The 24,107-nt window shown below is 37.6% G+C and overlaps 1 protein-coding gene across 4 annotated transcripts in view; it reads left to right on the top strand.

Moving 5' to 3' along the window:
• Xpo1 (exportin 1) overlaps window positions 1-24,107 on the top strand; it is a 45,034-nt gene that overhangs the window by 938 nt on the left and 19,989 nt on the right. Inside the window, exons 1-4 of one of the 4 annotated variants that reach the window (XM_074049814.1) lie at window positions 87-735; window positions 3,200-3,331; window positions 9,255-9,356; window positions 12,847-12,919. In XM_074049814.1, coding sequence (XP_073905915.1) covers window positions 3,206-3,331; window positions 9,255-9,356; window positions 12,847-12,919 — 301 coding nt within the window. In that variant the 5' untranslated portion in view covers window positions 87-735; window positions 3,200-3,205. Of the gene's footprint in view, window positions 1-86; window positions 736-3,199; window positions 3,332-9,254; window positions 9,357-10,223; window positions 10,293-10,451; window positions 10,516-12,846; window positions 12,920-24,107 lie in introns of those variants that run through there. The other 3 variants (XM_074049815.1, XM_074049816.1, XM_074049813.1) reach the window with 3 other exon arrangements.

Raw genomic sequence — 24,107 nt, 5'->3', positions numbered from 1 at the left:
GAGCTGCTTCTGTCGCTGGGGATGGAGGCGGGGAGGCGGCCGCGGGAGGGGAGCGCTGGCTGAGGGTCATTGGCGTGTGCGGGTGGAGGTGGAGGAGGAAGGAGCGTAGTGTGGTGGTGGTGAAGGAGAGCCCCCGCGCGGGCGTGGAAGGGCTTCCCCAAGCCCGTTGGACTGGGGAGAAGTTGGGGTGATTTCAGGAACGTCTCTGTAAATTATTAGGAGTGGAAGTTTCCAGAAATATTTAGTGCAGCAGCATTGAAACGTCCGCCTGCATCACGTGGCCCCCTCGGTGGAGAGCTTGGGATGGGGGAGGGAGGGGCTCCCGAGTCTCTGCTTCTCCTGCAAGGAAACTCGAAAGCTTGCCTTTCTTTCTTTCTTTTTTTTTTTTCTTCTTCTTCAAAGTAGGACGGGAAGTAGGAAAGATGAGTTCATTTTCCAGGAATCTGTAAACGGGGTTCTGTGTTGGAGCTTTCTTTTCGGGGGGCGTGTGTATGTGTGTGTGAAGTTGGCCGAATCGTTTATTGGTGGCGGTGTACGGTGGAAGATGCCCGGATTCTCCTTCATTCCCATGTCTTCTGAGTGCAGGGTGGAGGGGAGGAAGTGGTGTAGTAGAGGGATCGTTAAATGCTGGCCCAGTCCGGACCTCTGGCGATCACGCAGAGGCCATGCTGCCTAGAGAATGGGGCGGTGAACTTCAGGAGCCTAGTCTACAAGCCTCCTCCGAGTAAGGGCGGGGTGAGTGCGTGCGCCCGTGTGCTATAGTTAGAAGTGCTGCAGATCACGGGGGGGCGGGGGGGGCGGAGGAGGGAGAGGGAGGGAGGGCGGGCCCTGTCGAGGTGCGTTTCTACTGAATGGAGCCCGCGAGTGCCCACACACCTAATGTCTCTGGCTTTGTAGCGGCTTGTTTTTCACCTAGTGTGAAGTTACCATTAAACAACGGTTACGGTTTTCTGGGGTTTAGACGGGAACTAGTATCGTGTAGCTTCTTGGAGGGGCAGTGAAGGTATTTTAGTAATCACTTGTAGAGTCAAACATTGCTGGATAATCCCTAGTTTTCAGGGATTGAGGGGACCCAATGAGAGAAGAGAGCGTTGTGGTTACACCTCTCCTGCTTAGGTTGTTTACTGCCTGCCTGATTGTATCTTGAGCGTGTGGGACACTGCTGGTAGTGGAAAGAATGCTTTGGAAGCTGTTTGATTTGGGGGACTAAATGTGCTTGGCATTGACCACAAAGCCGCCATTTCTGTATTACGTACAGTTCAAGAGTAGGTAGGTCATTTCGAAGATAACCGCTAGTTTTGAGGATGGCAAATTACCGCCTTTAAATGCTTCTATTCTAAGACTGATTTCACATGAATATGGCACAGAGAACTCTCTTTATAGTGTACTTAAAAGTGAAACTTTTCGGGGTCACTTTTTAAAAAAAATTTTTGGTTTCAGCTGTAAGTCATGTCAGAGTTACGTCAGGGTAGAAGAAAAGCTCATTTAATTTTTAACCCAAAAAATAAAAAACGATATAGATTTTGACGCTTATTGAACATTGCTTTTAAGCCTTAATTTTAAAGGTGGTTTTAATCGTTTTAAAGTTTTATGGGCACTTGAAGGTAAAGGAAAATTTACACGTTTTATTTACAGAATATTTCCCACATACTAGTACTTAGATCTAAGTTTGTTTTACAAACATCAATTATATTTAAAAATGTTTAATACCTGTCAAAAAGTTTTGAAGTCTAATTTGTAATTGTCAGTAGTGGACAGAAAAGCTTTAAAGGGATAAAAAAATCCTTGCGCTTTTTGACTTTTACTTTATTACTACATTACAGCTAACCTAGGTAATTCATCTTCTGGACTTCTGATTTGTTGTAACTAACATTTTTGACATCTTTAGGAAGAACATTTGCATTAATATTGCTGCATTTTTTTGGGTTGGTGGTGTGGTTCAGGTGATAGAGCGCCTGCCTTGCAAGTGCAAAGACCTGAGTTCAAACACTAGTCCCACCAAAAGAATAAAGTTTTAAACTACTGTAAAATAGCCAAGAAATGATTTTTTTCCTATCAAAGTAGTTTATCCAAACACAATGTTATCAAATCGCTCATTTCCTGATTCTGGAAGGCTTCTAAAATAGGAAGAAATGAAGGTGACTGATCTTCTAAATACTGTACATTAAAGGTTTCATGGTGTTCCAAATCGTCTTAAATTGTAAACAAAATTGTAAGTGAAAATTAGGCTAGAGCTATGGTGTTCTGGATTCTGTGGCATCCTGATCCAAAAAAGGTTTAGTTACTGATTCAACCAGACTTTTGTAGCATTGGCTGTGGAAGAAAAAACAGAAAGGTTAAATAAAAAAAAATCCAGGCAACTAAAAGCATGGATATGAGCCCACATCTTAGAGTAGAATTCTCTTAGGGCAACATTACATATGTGAATCAGTAGGTTTTTACTAGGTACATTTATTTGGTAAAGTAGTTCTGGTGTGCGTTGTTCTCCCCTCCCTCCCATTATGATAGAATTTGTTTTTATTTGGAAATTGGCTAGCTTTTACCCCTGAATACCTGAAGATTTTTTAAAGCCTTGTTTGGCATGTTGCCATAATTTTTTTTCTTTTAGACCATATATTCAAGGAACATGTATGGTTGTAAGTGCTAATTTAATCTTCGAAACTCATTGAGGGCTCACAGAAATGCATTTGAATGATTTGAGTGTAGAAACTAAATTGTATACAGGGAATTAATACCAGAATTTGTTAAGACACTTGCTTATCCTAATCACTGCTGTATACAATAGGAAATCTTATTTAATCATACTTAATATTTAACACTGTCCTGTCTTTTCAGCATATCTGAAAAATATGTGAAGGGAACTCATTGTGAACTACCCAGAAGATCCTGTTATGGAAGGAAAAAAATCCACTAAATGAAGCTTAGAAATTTGCATTCAAAACTTATTACTTATCAGTTTTTAGGGCCATCATTCTAGTAGTGGATTCATTTATAAAGCTAGATTAACATACTTTGTAAATGTTAGTAGATAAGTAAAATTTTTCTGAGGTCTAAAAATCCTAAAAACTAATGTAGCTGAGAAGGAGTAGTTAAGTAATTGAATTTTTTTTACTTATTTTTATTATTGGCTGTTTTGTAATTAGATACAGCTCTCATCCTGTAATTAAAATATTTGTAAGAGCATTCTTTTTTCTTTCAGTAATCTATGCCAGCAATTATGACAATGTTAGCAGACCATGCAGCTCGTCAGCTGCTTGATTTCAGCCAAAAACTGGATATCAACCTTTTAGACAATGTGGTGAATTGCTTATACCATGGAGAAGGAGCCCAGGTAAAGTAAATGAGCAAAACTTGGTATTAAAATGGTAACAAAGTTGTTGGGTGTAAATTACCACTTTTTAAAAAAAATGTTCTATAGTCTTATGTAGTACTGTGTTGGACATGGTTAAGAGTGAGTCACTTTGGTATATAATTGTTCTTCAAGACCTCTATTTAATAAAAGAGCCCAATGTATGAGATGCTTCGTTAGGTAGTAATGGTTGTGTGAATCTTTATAATAATATTTAGCATATTTAGAGTTAGTATCATTTTTTTTGTTTTTAAACATAAAAGTTACAGAAGTACTTCAGACACTTTTTAAAAAATCCAATACAAATAATTTTGCATTATTTGAATTCAGTGCACTTGTAAAAGTGGTAGTTAATACAGAGAATTATCTTAAATACAGTCTGTGTTTTGATGAGTGTAAGGTACTAGATTTTTTATTTTTAAATGTCTACTTATAATTAGGTGAAAGGACTGGGGATGCAGCTCATGATAAAGGTTGTCTAGCATACACAAGGTCCGGGATTCTATCCTTAGTACTGCCCCCAAAAAAAGAAATTGGTGAGCCAGGAATGTATGTAATCATTTAAATTGTATAAGACACATGAAACTAGACACCACCTATGGAGCTAAACAGTTCATTTGCTTGGATGTTTTGTGGTGCTGGGGATTGAACCCAGGGATTGTGCATGCTGGCAAGTGCTCAACCACTGAGCTATATTTATTCCAGACCATTAAAAACAGTTTTGAGTGAGTAAAAATGTCTGCACTCAAATCAAAAGTCATTTAATGTGACACGCCAAAAGTTTTGTTGTCAAAATATTAGATTCCTGGCTGGGCAGTGTTCTGCTAAATAGGCAGGGAGTTATTTTATATTGTCAAGATTTACATTGCAGCCTCTACTCTGGAGGCAGAGATCAGGAAGATGGTGGTTTGAAGTCAACTCTGGGTTTGAACCACGTACCTGGGGATCTTGTTTCAAAGGAGAAAGTAGATAGTTATAATGAAAAACATGGTTTTGATATTAAATGTCTTAATTTGCTTCTGGGAAGTTCTCTAGTCATCTACAGCCCCACATACAAATGCTACCTACTGCAGGCGTGGCACTATACGCTGTAATCCTGGCATGGTGGAGTGGGGGATGGTGAAGGTAGGAAGATCTCGTTTGCCCAGCCTAGGCTACTTAACAAGACCTTTTTAAGAAATAGGAAGGTTAGTAATGAGGTTTGCAAAGCTCCTGTTGCAGTTTGATACATAGAAGTCACTGTTTAAAAAGGGTACCTTTAAACCATCCTGTAATCCTGGTTCTGGGAAGAGGCTGAGGCAGGAGGATCAAAAGTTCAAGACTAGCTGAGCAACTTAGCAAAACCCTATGTCAAAGTAAAAAAGAGCTGGGGGTGTTAATTCAGTGGTAGAGTGCTCATTTGGTACGCACATTAAGTTTTTTTGCTGCTACCAAAATAAGTGCTAAAAAGGAAACTAAAATTTATTATGCTAATTAAAGTTAGAAAGTCAACAGAGGAGCCTAACTTCTTTTTTTCCCCCCAGTGCTAGGAATCGAACCCAGAGCCCTCTAGCTTGATAGGCAAGCATTCTTAACCACTTGAACTTCATCCCTAATCCTTTTGTTTTTATTTTGTTTTTGAGGTTGGGTCTCCTAATTTTGCCTGGACTGGGAATTGGCTTTGAACCCTTAATCCTCCTGTCTCTGCCTCCTTAGTAGCTGTGTACTATCACCTTTGGCTGGCTGAGAGTTATTTATTAATTTATTGATGATATTGGGATTTGAACTCAACTTCAGGCTTGTTAGGCAGTCAGATGCTCTCCCGCTTAAGTCCGTCAGGTGCTGTCCATCAGCCTGAGAGAGAACATTTTTTAAAGGATGGAATAACTTTAGAAATTATTTTCCCTCTTAATCTATAGGGTAATATATAGAATTTTGCTTAGATGGGTAGTATAGTGGAATATTTAGCACTGTAACATTAGGACTGCTTTATGTTACAGGTGTTTTTCTATTTTTAGTCAAGTAGACAGCCGGGGGGGAAAAATAGGGAAGAGTTGAATGTTTTCTCCAATATTGTGTTAAGTATCTTGAACTCTAAATCTATTGCTTAGCAACTAAAATGCTTTCACCATCCAGTTAGTAGCACAGGGGAGATGATAGATTTTCTTCCTCTTTTGTTTCCTTTTGTGTCTTTTTTTGTTGTTGTTTAAACTCCTGCTGGGGTTTTAAGGTAACAAAATAATATTATGTAAGCATGGTAGGATTAAGACAAACTAGGTATTAGGGTGTAAACACTAGCAGTAACTTCAGAGAATAAAATTAGAATCAGCTTAATACATGTAGAGCTTGAAATGAGTGGTGCTAGTGTGAGAAGTGTTTATGTATAGAATGCTCATCACTTTCAAAAGATCTGATGGTAGCAGTTTGACCAAATAAGTTTTACTAGGCCTGGGTGTCTGTCATAGCTTTTCCTCTTAATATTTGTTATTTTATATGTAAGCTTGCATCTCTAGTTAGATACAGAGTACTTTTTTTTTTTTTAATATTTATTTATTTATTTTTAACGGTACTGGGGTTTAAACTCAAGGCTTCATACTTAGTAGGCAGGTGCTCTACCACTTGAGCCACACCTCCAATCCCTGTAGTTAGATGTATAGTTAGATGTTCTTCAGGAGAGGATTGAAACACTACTGAAAAGTGCTTTGGTCCTAGATAACTTTGTATCATTATTTTTCTGCCTTTCTTCATTTCTTATCTGACATATTGATAGCTCCTTAGAGCTATTAGTCCCTTAATGAAGTCAAATTTAAAAATATATATAGTCAGACATGGTAGTACACCTCTATAATGCCAGCACTGGGAAAGGTTTGAGGCCAGCCTGGGCTACGTAGCCAGACCTTGTATAATGAGTGAATGAAAGAAGGAACAAATAAATACTTAAGTTTTAATGCCTAACTTCTAAAAACCCCAAACCCTCACAATGGAATGCAAGTAACTGACTTCTTTTAAGTTCCATAGTAGCTCTGGTGGGTTTGAGGGGTAGAGAACCACTATATGTAAGTTACTGAGTTTGTATCTCTTTTTAAACAAGCTATTTGTATTGTTTGTTGATTAAAAGGATAATCACAAATCACAGATACGATATTTGCTGTTTATTAATGTCACAGCTCAAATATGCATGAGTTTTTGAAGTGAGAATGAAAACCAAGCTAATGATTATGCAGAATCTGTTGTACTCATGATGTAAGAGTGCATCCTTGTAATCTTTGATGCTTTCTTGTTTATAATCCATAGAATTAAATTCTTTGATGAAGTAAAGAGAAGGGTAGTTCATTTTAGGGGAGAGGAGTTTTACACAAGGGATTGAACCCCAGACCTTGTGAGTGCTAGTTGGTAAATTTTAATACCTTTAAACTTTTTGCTTCTAAGTTTTGATAGAAATAAGAGGAAGGATCTAGTTGTGCTACAAAATGACCTTTAAAGATAAAAGGGATTGAGTGAGAAAGATAAAACTATTGCTTTTTTTGTTTTGTTTTGGTGAGGTTCTGGGGATTGAACCCAGGGCCTTGTACATGCTAGGCAAGTGTTCTACCACTGGAGCTCCACCCCCAGCTCAAGCTGTTTACTGAGAAAATGTCAGTGTGACTAGAATTTTCTGTGGTGAAATGCGCTTATCATCTGAAAAAACTTAATGGTTAAAGTGTAGAAGCTACCTATATAATGTCAACATGAATGGATTTGGGGGGCAGGTTATTGGGGTTTGAACTCAGGACCCTCATACTTGTTACACAGGCCTTCTACTCAAGCCACTCCATCAGCCCTTTTTATATTGGGTATTTTTAAGAAAGGTTCTGGAGAATTATTTGTCCATGACTGGCTTTGAATCTCAATCCTCCTGATTTCTATCTCCAGAGTAGGTAGGATTATACAGGCATAAGCCACTGGTGCCCAGGTATAGCTGGATCTTAAAAACTGTTAGATGGAAAAAGTAAGTTGTGGATAATGCAGAAGAAATTGTATATACTCCTTTTTTTTTTTTTTTTCCCCAGTACTGAAGATTAAACCCAGGGTTTCTCATATTTGCCCAGCCTATGGTCTGCCACTTAAGAGATGTCTCCAGACCTCTAAATACTGTTAATATGTAGTTTAGTAGGGAAAAGTATAATGATGACTTCCATGAATGCTTTTAGTTCTGTGTTAAAAAACTCTGCTACATAGTGAGAACCTGTTTCAAAATAAAATAAAAATCAAAGCAACAAAAAAGTGGTTAGGGTGTGGGGGGTATTCAGCTCAGTGGTAGAGCATGGTTCAGGAGGTCATGGATTAAATTCCCAGCACAACACAAACACAGAAGAAACCTGATAGAAGTACAACAGAATGTTAACATGTTAATTTTAGATTATGGATACATCCATAGGTTAATATTTGTGGGTCTGAATTTTTAAAAAAAAAGGAACTGTTTACAAAACAAACTAGGATTTAATATTTAAAACACATGGAATTTCAGAATGGAAATAGTGTGGTTTTCCATATAAAAGTTGTCAGGTTTTATATATCCCTACAGGTATTTGAATTGTGTAGTATTATTTGATCTGGTTTTCATTGGTCTAATGAAATTTAAGTTTAAAGATAAAGTTGCGTAGAGATACCTTAATAACTCATATCAGTATGACACTAGCAGGGCCTGTAGTTCATGCCTGCAATCCAAGCTACTTGGGGAGACAGAGATCAAGAGGATTGCCAGCCGGGCAAATAGTTGTGAGAAAATATCCAATACATGGGGCTGGAAGTGGCTCAAGTGGTAGAGTGCCTGCCTAGCAAGTATGAGGCCTGGAGTTCAATCCCCATTACTGGCCTTCCCCCCCCCCCCAAAACAAAAAAAGGATAACACTATAAAAAGTAGATACTGATTTTTTATGTGGTGCTTTTGGTTGATTGGAAATGCTGAGAACTTAACTTCTAAGCAGATTTATTAGCATTTAGTTGAGTTTATTGTTACTATTTATTTTTTGTAGTGAGGACTAAATCCAGTTGGGCTTTGTGCATGCTAGGAAAGTGTTCTACCATTGGTGCCATGCTTCCAGTCCCAGCTGAATTTATTTCTTTTTTCTTAATTTTTATGGTGCCAGAGTCTGAAGTCAAGGCCATATGCTTGCATGCACTCTTGTTTTTTGGTGTTGGGGATTAAACCTAGACCCTTATATATATTAAGCATGTGGTCTACCAATGAGCCACCCTCCACAGGTTTGAATTCAGGGTCTCCTTATTGGGCAAGTGTTCTTGTTCTACCACTTAAAAACATTTCCTCAGCCTAGTTTTTGGATAGGGTTTCATGTTTATGCCCAGGGCTGCCTCCCTTGTATCTGGAGTTATAAGTATGTACCACTATGCCTGGCTTGGTATGGTGGTTTTGAGATGGGATTTTGTTAACTTTCACTGGGGCTGGGCTCAAACCACCACTTACCCAGATTTATGCCTCTGTGGAGTATCTGGGATTACTGATGTGTACCACCATGTCTGGTCTCAAATTCAGTTCTGAGTTATGGGAACACAAGTCAGATTTATGAGGGTGAGGGAGACTTCTGTTTCAAAGAAATGACTATTCTGTCTTTGAGACAAGGTCTTCTCTGTAGCCCCAGCTGGCCTTAGACTGGGTATATAACCAAGGGTGGGCTCAAACTTGAGATCCTCCTTCCTCCATATCCTGAGTTCCTGAATTACAGATGTGCACCCACTTGGTGTTGGCCTCATTTTAAATTAAGACTAAAGAGTAGTATACTTAATACATCTCTATTAATTTTTCTCTAGGGTCATGTCTCAGATGTTTTCAAAAGATGGTAGACTCATTGTCCTATGAGTATGTGCTTTGCTCAATACTGAATTCAAAAGAACATGTTAACTTAAAATTCTTTTTTGTGTAATTTAGCAAAGAATGGCTCAAGAAGTCCTGACACATTTAAAGGAGCATCCTGATGCATGGACAAGAGTCGACACAATTTTGGAATTTTCACAGAATATGAACACCAAAGTAAGCAAGCGGTGGTTTTAAAACTCCATTATTTCTTCTTTTCTTCCAGTCATAAACTTTGAGGAAGGTATCTCATTTTTAGTATTAGCATTTTGTTATCTCACATCATTTATATTGTTAATTTATTTCAAATTTTAGTCTTAAACATAGAATTCTTGCACATAGTCCTAAGAATTATGAATAAGTTTTGTAATTGGGACTAGTATGCAAGGTGGAAATTTTTTTGGTGGTTGTTTTTGTTTTTTCTCTCTAGAACATGTATGCAGGTCTAAGTAGGATAAATTCTGAGTGTTATTCAGAGATGAAACATGAGATCAGAGGAATTATTTTGGGCAAGTAATCAATATAATACAGGGTAGGCATCTCCAACACCAAGTTGTGTGGACAGCTTAAAACCCTACTCCATGGTACCAATGCTTTTAATGAGACAGCACTCAGTTTTTATTTGCAATTGAAAATGTTATAATTCTGGTCCTTTTTTTCTTAAGTTTGAACAGAAGGGTTGATCAAAATGTGTTTTACTGTTATAGGCTTGATGATTCACGCTTCTCTTTAAACTGCCTTAAAGTAATAAAATACCATGGCATTCTGTTTAATACACAAAAGGTTTCCATTTGATATACATTGTGTTAAAACAGAAAGTAGCCATATTCACATCTGTTACTGAAATCAGACTGTGTTAATTAACAGTTTTAAAATATTAATTAGTATTGACATCTTGTAAATTTTAGGGCAAAAATACAGTCCAGAACTTCCTCAAAGTGCTAACCTTAAGTAACATAACAGTGTTTGCCTGTTTGCTTGCCTGGTAAATTTTGCTTTTTATACTGACAGACATTACTAATGTTTAAGTTGATTTATCAACAGTATTTTTAAAAACTCAAAATTTGTCTTGTGAAAAATGAGATGATTAGAGGAACAGAAAGAAAGCAACAGGTAAAGAATTCTTCAATTTACATAAATTACAAATGATTTGGTGCTAAATTTATGCACTATGACATTTGGCTTTTATGCAGTCATATTTTTTTTCTTTAAAGATGTTAACACTACCTGATATTAATCATAATGTTCCATTATGTTGATTGCTTGTAATAGGAAGAAAAGGGGTGTCTTCCTGTGCAACTGACACAGCTAGGCTTTGACGGCAGGCCTCCACAAGGTCTACCCTTTTGATTCCCTTTAACTGAATTCTGTTCATCAATTGTTTTTGTTTCATGGGCGGTGGGAGGGGAAAGGGGGATTCGATGCATAAAATAAGTTTATATTTAAAGGGCTCAGTAGAAATTTCTACCATAGGGATCATTTCATGCATCTGTTTTTTTCATGTAGTCTTTGCTGTTACCTGTCCCTCATCTTCATAACTCAGCAGTGGATTACTTAGGTTCTGAGATGTAAAACAGAAATGTAACTTCTTAGAATGTATGGATTGTTTATGGATATTCCGAAGTAGTCATTTGTGGTTGGCCTTCAGATTTGATTGTCACTTTGGATATTTGAACCCAAGTTCTTTTTATCCATCCCTCTCCCCTGCCAAAGGAATGAAAATTCTCTCAGTTTCATATTTAGATTCTTTGTGTGGAGAGATTGGCTCTTAGGATATTATGATGGTGATACATATTATTCCTTTGACCTAATCTGTCCAAAGATTTTATTGGGCCTTCTGCCTCAATATCCTTGGAAGAAAGATGAAGCATAAGTATGTATTCAGCAAGCTTATGCTACCTTTTTATAGTTGAGAAAGGACTAGAGGCTGGTGAATAGATATTTTAGTTAAGGAAGAAGTAAATAAATGAATATAATAGTAAAGGGAGGAGAGAATATCTTTTAGTCAGAACATATTAACAAAAATTTTGGTCATGTGACCTCTAAGATTTTTATTCTGATACACTTATGGGAGGTTTTCTTTCGCAGTGTTATAGATCTTTTAAAATTGGATATTAGCAAGAGGAGATATTCTGCATAGAAAGCAGTATGTTGCTTTGATTTTCTAATTCTTTGGACAGTCTAATCTTAATCTGCTGGAGAAATGGAAGAAAAAATTCAGGATAGTATATTTTTAAAAGCTAATTTAGAATTTGAGCCAATCAGGAACTTTTCTCTCTTTAATTTGCATTTTTCTGAGACCTAGATCTATAGAGAGCTGTGCTTTTAAACATAAACAGGATAGAAAGATAAACTATTTACTGCTGATTATGAATCATTTTTGTGGCATCAAATTTACAATTCTGGAATTTTGCTTTGGCCTTGTTTTTATTTTAGATTTCTTTAAGGAATGTTTTGCAAATGTAGGGTTTGAGTTGAGATGGTAAAATTTTCTTGGAAAGCATGAAATGTGAAAATGAAAACAGCAAAAACGTTCACTGAGCACAATGTAGTTTGGGACAGTCTATATTGTGCTTTGGATAAAATGAGCATTCACATGATCCCTTTGGTTGAAATACTAATGCTCCTATTTTATTGTGTATAATGACTAACCATTTTAAAGATGAACTCTTATTCTCAGCCAAAACTTGCAATCTGAAGTTATATGTCTATATATGAAAGAGTTTACCTTTCAGGTATTGTAATTGATTCTTCCCTCATTCTTCCAGTTAAAACACCATAACATTTTTCCTCCCTTTTTTCCTTCCTGCCTATCCACACTAATTAGTCACAGTAGTAATTTTAGGGAGTAACTGCTGGAGCATTGCAATTTCTCAAACATTGTTGACTACTTAGAGTGCATATTGGCAAGAGGGACAAAATGGCTTGAAAGTGGTGTTATCTACTTTTTTTTTTTTTTAACTTTTTTTGCATGTATAGTTAATAACTTACATTTAGGAAGGAATACCTGAAAGGTAGACACAGGTTGCAACATACATTTGTGTGTAATTTTGACTGTGCACAAAAGTTTATCTTTAAATTTAGTAGAAATAGCGACTATATATAAGGGTGGGATTAAAATTTAAAGTGAACCCATGGGTTGTCTTGCTGCTCCTTAAGTAACACACCAGTGATATTTATAAACATTTTCTATAGAAAGTATCTGTGACAATACTTTAATATTTGGCTAAAAGCTTACAAGTTCTAGGGGATGGTAGGAAGCTTGATAGCATCTAAGCTACTAAATTCTTAGGAACCTCTTGGTGTTAAAGTTTGTGAGCCTATGAGCAGTCATTTATGCTGTGAATTCATATCTGGCTGCTATTTTTCCTTCTACAGATCAGCTTATTTGGCTGCTAAAGGGCTTTTTTTATTTGGTTCTTCCTCCTGGTGTGAGCATGTATAAACAGCAGGACGTTAGATAGAGTAGTAAACAGTAAATGAGGAAAATGCATGAATTTCAGTATATGGGTGAATAGATCCTTGTTTAATATGTGTAATTAAACTTGATAGCATAATGTTTTTGAAACTTTAGATGTAAATGTGTGAATGTCTGTCCATTTGTGAATCCTGAAACTTTTCAGTCCTATGGCAATATATTCACATGCTTCTATTCTCCAATTTTCAGTATTATGGACTACAAATTTTGGAAAATGTGATAAAAACAAGGTGGAAGATTCTTCCAAGGAACCAGTGTGAAGGTAGGAAAATATTTTAAAGAATAACACTCATAATTTTATTCCTGCCTTTTTTTTTTTTGTAAGTCTTGAAAGGGGAGTGTATTGATTATTGCTAGATTATTTTTGGTATAATGAAGATTATTGCTTTCATATGTTGCAAGACAGGTTTTAGTATGGGAACAGAAGTAGGTTATGCTTTTGGAGAAAAGAGGAGACCACCCTGGTTAAAACTTACACAATAAATACTGTGCTTAAAAATACATACGGGACTGGAGGCATGTCTCAAGCAGTGGAGTACCTGTTTTAGGCGCAAAGTCCTAAAATCAAGTATCAGTCCTACCGAAAAAAAAAGTTAAAACATTTGTGCTGGGCTGTATGCAGGCTTGGTGATGTATCCTTGAAATCCCAGCACTTGGGAGATGGGCAGGGGCACTTGAGGCTAGCCTGGGCTACATACAAAGCTAGTCCCTGGCTCAAAAGAGAAAAAAAGTGTTCTGGGCTAGAAGTACAGGTCAGTGGTAGAGTGCTTGTCTACCATTTGTGGAGCTCTGGGTCAGTCCCCAGCAAACCCCCCTAACCACCACCACCACAAAAAAAGAAAATTAGATAAATTAATAAAAATAAGGATCAACTCAATCTGGAACATGCCTGGAAGTAAATATTTGAATTACGTGCTTTTATACGTGATATTAAGTTCACAAGACAGTTAACTGAAAATAAATATTATAACACATGTATATTTAATTAACTGGGCTAAGTAAAAAATCAACTATGAAAAACCACAAATGTTTTACTGTTACTTGCATTTCTGAGGTTGCCTTATGAGTGGTTTATTTCTAAATTAAGGTAAGAGATCTAGAAACGAAGATGTGATGATACCTGGTATTAAGACTTTTTTTTTCCTCTGTACTATATTGGGAAAAGCAATCATTTTAAGTAACTTGAGGAAAGGTTAGTTAGCCTCTTGGAATTCTTGGCAGATTCAGTTGTCAAATACTGCCCCCCCCTCTTTTATATATATATATATATATACTTTGTATGTGTGTGAGATAAATGTTTCTGAAAAACAGGCAAAAGTCCAGATTTTATAATGGGGAATATGTTAACTTTTCATGTAAAATAAGTCCTCTTGATTATTTATTGGTCTTTATGGTGCTGTCTTTCACCTGCTTTCATAGGTTGTGATTACCATGCCCATTAGACTGTTTACTTTTTTGGTCTTTTGAGACAGAGTCTGTCTTTGTAGCCGAGGTTGACCTGGAATTTGCTGTGTAGCCCAGGTTGGAATTTACTCAGCCAGTTTGACTTGTCTTTAGTTCATTTAGAGGTTAATGAGATAAAATGTCTTTAAAATTTTATTTTGAATTAGCATACATTAATAATGGGAGATTTCATTGTGATAATTCTATGTGTGCCAACACTGTACCTTAATCAAGTTCACCCCCTCCATTGTATTTCCATTTTCCCTCCTCATACTTCTATTTTTTCACCTCTCAGCATCCTTTCCTTTCCCTCTCCTCCCTCCCAAATGACTTTTTTTTTGGTGGAGGGGGAGGAGGGGCTGTACTGGGGTTTGAATTTAGTGCCTTCAGTTTGCTAGGCAGGCACTCTGCCACTTGAACCATACCCCCAGTCCATGAGACAAGATTTTTAATAGCTGTGTCCTTAATACAGCATAAGCCATTGACTAAGAATGTTAGTGCAGAAGGAATTAATGTCCCCCAAAGGAAGTTCCCGTTTTTTCTTTTTTCTCCAGACAGGATCTCACTATAGTCCAGGCTGGCCTTGGAACCTTTTGATCCTTCTGCCTCTTAACTCCCAAGTGCTAGAATTATAGGTGTTTGTTTACTACCACACCCAAGTGAAAACTATTTTAAATGATGCTCTGTGACTTGAGAAATTAAGTGCAGTTTGGCAGTGTGGCACAAATCTTTCATACATTATCCCCACTCTCAGCAATCTTTCATGTAGTCATTCCTTGTCTTTTATGCATGTCTTATTACATGTCTTAGACGTATGGTTTGAGATCCAGAGTTGGTAAACTAAGGGGAAAAAGAAAAAAAAGGCAGCTTGGGAGGTCTTACCTAGCATGCACGAGGCCTTGAGTTTGAGCCCAGCACTGGAAAGGAGAAAAAAAAAAAAAAGGTTTGGCTGTACAAACAGCATGTGAAAAGTAGATTCATACTTTCTTTTTTCCTTTCTTAATTTAGCATTTCTTTTGTCTGTTTTACAGGTTCTTATCCATAGAATGGGTTAACTTTCACATGTTCTTTTAGAGCCATGGAATTTTCAATTTAGGCCATTTGTTCCAAGTACTTTGTCAAAAAAAATCTATGAGTGTTCCTAACTGATTTAGTTTACCTGTTGTGTTTCATACCTTCGTGTATCCTATACACAAGAATAAAATTCCCAAAGAGCAAAAGACATCAATAATAATTAGTAAGTTGAAGCTGTGACTGTAGCTCAAGTGGCAGAGCACTTGCCTACCATATCTCAGGTCCTAAATTTGATTTTGATTCCCAGCACCACCAAAAAAAAAGGATGGCAAAGACCTTTGAAGCAACATTTAATTTTTTAAATAGTTTGTTTTATGGTACTAGCATTGAACTCAGGGCCTTGAGGTTGCTAGACAAGCACTTTACCACTTGACCCCACCCCTTCCATTCCCCCCAGTTTATTGTATGGAGGACAACTTAGATTTCTTAGAAAGTTATTTTCTCACACGAATGAAAATGGAAAGACTGCCAGTGCCTAATTCCTTTTGGGGGACCAGGGTGGGGGTGAGGGAAGAGAATCTAGCTATGTACATTAGGCTGATCTGGAACTTGGAATTCTGCTTAAGTTTCTCAAGTGTTGGGATTGCAGGTGAGTGCTACACTAGGCCTGACTCCCATACCTGTTTTCTGTCCCTTATTTTCCCCCTCATAATCATAACTATTGGGTGGAAAAAATTTCAGAATTATTGATAAGAAAAAAAATTGAGAATAAAATGTTGGCAAAAATCCATGGGCACATTCCCCATGGATGCAGTGTGTTAGTTGGATATTCTTATCACACATTTAGCATAAGTAGTATAAAGGTTGATATCTTGAAAAAGGTCAACCAGATAGTCCTCAGCTACCCCCTGCAAAACAGCAGTAGCTGCTGGAAGATGATTTTGCAAATCAGAAGTTTAGTGGATTTTTTTCTCCCCCACAGTACTGAAGATTGAACCCAATCCCCTTGTTTGCTAGGCAAGTATTCTTACCACTGAGCTATATGCCCAGCCCATCAGTGGACTTGATACTGTTTAATTTCACTGAGTGCCATAGTCCCAACCCTGTACTGATGAAGTTTCTTCAGCTCTCCAGTAGAGGGAGCAGAGCACTCCTGTGCGTGGCTTTTGTAGCTAGTTGTTTCTTGGTTGACTTACACTGTTTTTTTTTGTGGGCAGTCTGCTTTATATCAGCCATAGTATAGAGATACCTCCTAATTTAGCTCCATTTTTGGGCCAGACATTTCTAAAAGACATTGTAATAAGCTGGGTCTGGTGGCACATGGGTATAATCCAAGCACTCAGGCTATGGGAGGAAGAGGCTCACCAGTTGGAGATTGTCCTGTTACATAGACCTGTCTTAAAAAAACTAAACCAAAACGAACTGATTTTTATTTACAAGAGAATTTAAGAATTTGAATTTGTATTGTATAAAATTTACTATGGTAAATAGTAATTTTTGTTGTTCATTTATTCACATGTGCATACATTGTTTGGGTCATTGCTCTACTCTGCCCCCCTCCCCCACCCATCCCCCGTAAATAGTAATTTTGCTTTATGCTAGAAAGAAATGTATTTGATGTATGTGGGTTTTGTTCCCTCTTCTCCCCCTCATCCCCAATTGGGACCTGAACTCAGGGCCCATACTTTGAGCCACTCCACTAGCTAGCCCTTTTTTTTGTCATGAGTGTTTTCGAGATAGGGTTCTGCAAACTATTTGCTTGGGCTTGTTTTGAACTTTGATCCTCCTGATCTCTGCCTTCTGAGTTGCTAGAATTACAGGTGTGAGTCACCAGGCCCTGGCTTTTGGTGTTTTGTTTTATTTTTTAAACAGTACTAGGGTCTTGTGCTACCCTCCCCAGTCCTTTTGCGTGTGTGTGTCAGTGAGTGAGTGGAATTTCAACTCAAGGGTTAGCGTTTGGAAGAAGGCACTCTGCTACTTGAGCCATACTTACAGTCCTATTCTAGTTATTTTTTGGGTGGGGTCTTGCACTTTTTCTCAGGGTGAACCTGGAACTGCAGTTCCTCCTACCTTTGCTATTCACCGAAGTGTTTCAAGGTTCTTTGGGACTGCCAGTGATGTTACTTATCTTAGTTGCACGTGAGAGTTTTCATATAGGCAGTGCCCCCTCCCTTTTTAAAAATAAGAGCTAAGTGGCGGGTCTCCTTTGTCTTCTTGGGGAGTGGGTTGACTGTGAAGTTATCTTGTTGTTACTGGGGTTTGAATTCATGGCTTTGGGTTTGCTGGGCAGGTGCTTTACCTCTTGTGCCATGCCTCCAGCCATGTTTTAACACATAGGTAGTGATCATTTCATGAGATAGATGCAAATATAATGACATCGAATAGAGGAATGAATTTATGAAAAAATCATCCAAAGTGATAGAATAAGAGGTTTGGGATATTTTAGAATTTTGAGGTTAGAAAATAATTGGGAAATTAAAATTTCTGAGGTATACAGTTGTATGTCTTGTTTTTGTGGTGCTAGGATTCAAATCCAGGGTCTGGTGTACGCTAAAGAAGAGTTTTACCATTGAACTACACCCTCAGCCTGTGTATCTTAAATAAGGAGGTGGACAGATCAAAGCTGATCACATGTAAAGTATATACCATCCTCTCCTTTAACAGTGAGACACATTTATTATCAGTGTCATCTTGGGTAAATTATTTTACCTCTTTGAGTCTTGACTGTATTGCAAAGTTTGGAGTGAGTAGAGTCAATATAAATAAAGACCTATTCTTTTAGTTTCTGTTTGTGAATAAAATATGTTGTGTTGCCAGCCTTTTTATGAGCCATAATGCATTTATCTGAGTAACTATGCTATTCTGAAACTTAACTGAAATTTCTGAAGTAACTTCCTAATTGGGCTAACAATCAACTTTTGCACCACATAGCTTTTTGTTTTTGTTTTTTGGTGGCATTGGGGTTTGAATTTAGGACCTCATGCGTGCTAGGCAGGCGCACTACCACTTGAGCTACTCCACCAGCCCTTTTTTGTGTTGGGTGTTTTTCGAGATAGGATCTTATGAACTATTTGCCCAGGGGTGCCTTCAAACCATGATCCACCTGATCTCTGACTCCTTAGTAGCTAGGATTACATGCATGAGCCACTGGCTCCTGGCTCTAATGATGTTTTTAAGAACACAGCTAATATGGTCACTCAATCTTAAGTGACCATATTGTATTTAAGGTCAGATGAGGTGTACAATTTAATGAATTTTGACTTGTGCATATGAAACCCACTGAAATGAAGATCTGCCTGTGATTGTCTTGTTCACCGTGGCTTCTTCCATGTGCTTGCCATCACTCAACTTGATTAGCTAAGAGTAGAATAGCTGGATCATATGGTAGGTAAATGGCTATCATCTAACATTGTCATCAGTACGTGAGTAAGCTTTACATCCTCAATGATCCTTGGTATGGTCATTGTTTTCAGTTCTAGCTATAATAGTGTACAAGTTGTGATTTTAGTTTCCATTTCCCTAATGATTATTGCTATTGTGCATCTTTTTACAATATCCTTTCAGGGGAGGCTGATAAGTTCTTTGTTGGCATGTCACTATATTGTACTTCTTGTTTGTTTTTTGGTGGCATTGGGGTAGAGTAGGCTTTCTACCACTTGAGCCACTATGCTAGTCCCTTTTTGTTGTTGTTGTTTGTTGGGTATTTTTGAGATAGGAACTTGTTTTTTGCCTGGGCTGGATTCGAATTGCAATAGTCCTGATGCCTGCCTCCCAAGTAGCTAGGATTATAGGTGTAAGCCACTGGCACCCAAATATTGCACATTTTTAATTGGCCTGTTTCCTTCTAAAGTTTTATATTTTAGATACTTATTTGCATTATATCAAATACGTATTTGCCAGTATTTCGACTGAGTTTTGTAATGGTGTCTTCTGAAGAGCAAAAGTACTGAATATTGACTTCCCCTCATTTTATGACTCATACTTTTTGTGTCATAGTCATCTTTGCCTATCAGGCATCATTCTAGGTTTTTTATAGTTTAAGCTGTTGCATCAAGGTCTACCCAGTTTTATTTTTTTGATATGATTTGAGGTAGCGCTAAGATTAATTTTCTTTGCACATGGTATTCAACTGTTTATTGGAAAGAATATTTTGATCGTTGTATTGTCTTCCCACTAGCAATTTGTGAGTGTATTTCTGTACCGTTCGTTGATCCACTTTACCGTCTCTGAGACAGTTCACATTGTTTTTATTACTGTGCTAAGTCTTAATGTTTTAAAGTTTTGTTTTTAATATTTTAAGTTTTTAGACTGTAAAGAAAATCCATGGGAAAGTCTGAAATATAATGTTTGTAAGGGGTGCAGAAGCACTTTATCAGTCAGATCTCAAGTGTTGATAGGCATCCCTATTTTATATTTTTTTGCCTGTATTATACAGTGAAGAGATAATAAAGGATAATAAAGAAATGACAGTATTTTCTAGGTGTTAGGTTACATTTCAGCATTGTAAACAGTTGACAGCACTTCTTAACACTTGTGGTTACTTATTTTCAAAGCAGGGTCTCACTGTTTAGCCCTGTTGGGCCTTGAACCTGGGAGCCCTCCTGTCTCAGACTGTCAGGAGCTGGGATTTTTTTTTTTTTAAGGAGCTGGAATTATAGGCCTACACCATTATACCCCGTGAACATAACTTGATCTCTTGGTTAGATGAAACTTCCTGTACTTTAGTGCTTAATTATCACTTCGAATTCATAGGAGTGGTTCAAGTGGTAGGGCACCTGCCTTGCAAGTGTGAGGCCCTGAGTTCAAACCCCAGTACTACCAAGAAAAAAAAACCCAAACAAACCGGAACCACCTGTAGACAGACTTTTAAAGGGCTCGTGAGTTTTGTTCAGTCTTTGTGCAAACTTTTTAAAAAATTTATTGTGATGGGTTTATTAAAGTAGCACAGGCTAACGTGGAATTTGGAATCCTGCTGCCTCAGCCTCATGAATGCTAGAATTACAGGTATGGGCCACCACGTTTTGCTTGGTCATACATACTTGATTACTTTGTTATTTCTGAAAAAAATTACTGGATCTTTAATAATTTTTTGTGACTAAAGTATGAAACTTTAGCATTTTATCCTTTTTACAAGTGTACAATTTATGGCATTAATTGAAGTACACTTTTGGTTGTGCAAATATTGTTATCTCTAGAGGTTTTTTTCATTAGTCCAAATTGAAACTACCCATTGAACAAATAACTCAGGTTTGGGGTGTACCTTAGAGATAGAGTGTTTGCCTGGCATGTTTGAGGCTCTGGGTTTGATTCTCAGCACTGGGGGGGGGAGGGGAACAAACACAGAACTTCCTATTACCCTTTCTCCATCCACGGGGGGGAAAAAAAACAAACAGAACTTCCTATTACCTCTCTCCATCCACAGGAAACCATTATTCTACTACCTTCTGTCTATAAATTTCCCTATTTTAGGTATTTCATATATAAAGTACCTGTCCTGTGTCTGTGTCTGGATTATTTCCCTTAGCACATATTTTTCAGGGTTTGAACATGTTACAGCATTTATAGCATGCATGAGAATTTTGTTCTTTTAAAAAGACTTAAACTCCATTTTGTTAGATGCTTGGGGCGTCCTCATTTTGCTATAGTGAAGAGCACTGCTATAAGCCTCTAACCCATGTCTTTTTATGTTCTTTTTCCGTTTAAGGCCTGTACCTGTTTAACAGTGATGAATGTTAGCCCAGGTGCTGTGGTATGAGCTTGAAGTTTTAGGTACTTGGGAGGCTGAGGAAGGAAGGTTGCTTTGGCCCAGGAGTTAGAGGCAAGGTTGGGCAGTGCAGGGAGCCCCTGTCTCAAAGAAAGAAGGAACAAAAAGTCCCAAAAAACAACAAAACCATGTAGAGAGTCATTCTTCTTTAAATGACTTAACCATGCAGGTATAAGTTATAATTTGATTCTAGCCTATTTATGGGAGCCCTAGGTTAAGCACACCTGCTTTAGAATTATATTTAGCTATTTCACATATGGCTGTTTGTTCTCACAATTACTCCATTGAATGACAAGAACAATGTTCTGTATTCCTTTGGATGTGTAAGTAAAGAAAGCAAATACAAGTATTTCATAGTAGTTGGGACTGGATTGAACCCATCCCTTCAACACCTCTGTAGTGTACTTTTGGCAAAAGTGTATTGTTTTCTGCAGTATATAAAATTAGCCATTCTCAAGAAGGAATTTGAATATGCAGCTTCTCAGGTTTTATTAATTTTACAGGAATACATTTTTCTCTTTAAGCAGAGTCCTATATTGAAAGACTTTCTAACAGTATCAGTGGGTAAGATGTTTATGACTTGACTTGAATTTTGAAAGTTTTTAGTTTAATACAAATGTGGGATATAGTATGTTGTAATTAGTAGTAACTTTGTTCTTGATATTTTGAAGGATTTTAGTGAATCCTTCCTCTTCATATGAAAATCAGGTTCAGTAATATATGTATGTCTTCTACCCAGTCATTATTTTGCTAGTATTTGCAAGGCATTCCTGAGGTATGATTTTTGTTGCTGTGTGACTTAAAAGATTATGTGTGTCTTTTAAGTCATTGTTTTGCCCAGCTACCTTTGTGGGAGGGTGGGGAGACTATCAGTACTGGGGTTTGAACCAGGGCTTCATGCTTTGTAGGCAGGCACTCTTGTCATTTGAGCTGTGCCATCAACCTGTAATTGTTTCATTGGGTATTTTTGTGATAGGGTCTCAACCTTTGTCCAGGCTAGCTGTGAACTGTGATCTTCTGATCTCTGCCTCCTAAGCAGCTAGATTACATGAGTGAGCCACTGGTCCTGGCTGAGTTGGTAATTGACATTACTTTTTTTGATGATGTGAATCAAAACCAGAACATGGCATGGCAGCTCATATACCACTAAGCTGTTAATACAACCAGCCCAACATTAAATTTTGTGGTGGAACTGGGTTTGAACTCAGGTTTAGATAGCACACATTCTACCTCTTGAGCTGTACTTCCAAGTCCATTTTGCTTATGTTATTTTTTGGAAATGGAGTATTGCAAACTACTTCATCAGGCTGGCCTCAAATCATAATCCTCCTGATCTCGGCCTCCCAAGTAGTTGGGTTTACCAGCATGAGCCACTGGCACTAGGCAACAATATTTTTATTTTAAATGGGACTGTCAAGGACATTTTGAAATTAGAGTTGAATTATAAAATACATGTATAAATCCTTGGATTTGAGAAATTTACATATCATAAACTGCCTTCCAATGATGTTAGGCATTTCCACATTATACTATATTGTGTTTTGAATAAATTATTTGTGAATGATCTATTTTTAAAAAAATACTTTCCAAATAACTGTTAGCAAGTTTTATCTTTCAGATTTTGGGGCTCAGTTACAAGGGTTGAGTGGGAAATCCAACCTTGGACCTTGGGCATGCCGAACATGTGCTCTACTACTGAGCTATACCCCTATTCTACAATGTTTTCCTTCACTGTGAACACAATCCTTTTTTGAACTCAGGTCCTCATGCTTGCTAGGCAGGCCTCCTTACCCCTTGAGCCACTCCACTAGCCCTTTTTTTGTGATGGGTGTTTTTTCCAGAATGGTATTGCCACTTATTTGTTGGCTTTAAACCTTGGTCCTTCTGATCTCTGCCTCCAAGTAGAGAGGATTATAGGCATGAGCCATCAGCACCTGGTAGAGAACACAATCTTGAGCACATTGGTAAGCTTTTCAAGTGTTAGGTACTGGGATAAATAGAAGTTCTTCACATAAACTTTTCAGATAACTGGAAAAGAGATCATCTTGGATTAATACAGTTTTTACTGAACATGGAGTTTACAAAGTTAGTACTTTGTTTTATGAAGCTAATAGCCAGGCAAGACTTATAATCCACTCATGAGACTGAGGCAGGTGGAATGAAGAGTTTGAGCCTAGGATTACATAGCATGTCCCTTGTTTCAAAAACAAAACAAAACCCAAAAAATAAAAAAGAAACTTGGAAATATTGTTGTAGTTGAAAGTTACCAGTTCATTTGTCACAGAGTAAGAGACACCATCATTTTTGGTTAAATTTAAGATCATGTTTGAGGCTGTAGAAGTACTTATCACATGAAATTGAGACTGTTTATAGGGACCGTCCAGTTTTTACTATAGTCAACCCACTGTATTCACTCTGTTCTTGGTCTGTGTGTTGGTGGATTCAATAGACTGCAGGGGGTGTATGTGTATGTGCACACATGGTACTGGGGTTTGAACTCAGGGCCTACACTTTGAGCCACTCTGCCAGGCCACTACGCCCTCCCCCCTTAAAAAAATTGTGTGTGTGTGTATGTTTATACATGAAGGATTTTTTCAAGATAGGGCCTTGTGAACTGTTTGCCGGGGCTGGCGGTGATCCTCCTGATCTCTGCCTCCTGAGTTGCTAGAATTACAGGCATGAGCCACTGTATCTGCCTCAGATTTTTTTCTTATTATCTGGCAGTACTGGGTTTTTAACTTGGGACCTTGTGCTTACTAAACAGGCGCTCTTACCACTTGAGCCACTGTAACCCATCTAAAGTGCAGATTAACAAATAAAATTACATCTATTCTGATAATATACTGAATTTGTTTGCCATTATGCCCTAGGAATATATTATATTAACTGTTTACTATATTTACATTTTGTAAGGCACTATAAGTTTCTAGAGATGATTTAAGGGAGGATGTGGGTGCGTTATGTGAATATACTGCACCATTTTTTATAAGGGACCTGAGCATCTGTGTATTTTGTTTCCATGGACATTCTGGAACCAGTTCCATGTGGGTACTGAAGGAAAACTACTCATTTCATTTTTTTTGTAGTTAACCTTTTTACTCTACCTCATCTACTGGTCCCGTTTCAGAAGCACCTGAAAGGAGGAATAGTTGCTTTAATTAGATTGGTAACAGAAAAGTTGAAGAAACTCTTGGATTCTGTTTTGTATTCTATTGAGACTGAGAAAAGC

This window comes from Castor canadensis, chromosome 12 (genome assembly GCF_047511655.1).
Source record: "Castor canadensis chromosome 12, mCasCan1.hap1v2, whole genome shotgun sequence".
Lineage (NCBI taxonomy): Eukaryota > Metazoa > Chordata > Mammalia > Rodentia > Castoridae > Castor > Castor canadensis.
Note: the sequence above shows the minus strand (reverse complement) of the source record. Positions and strands in the feature narration are given on the sequence as shown.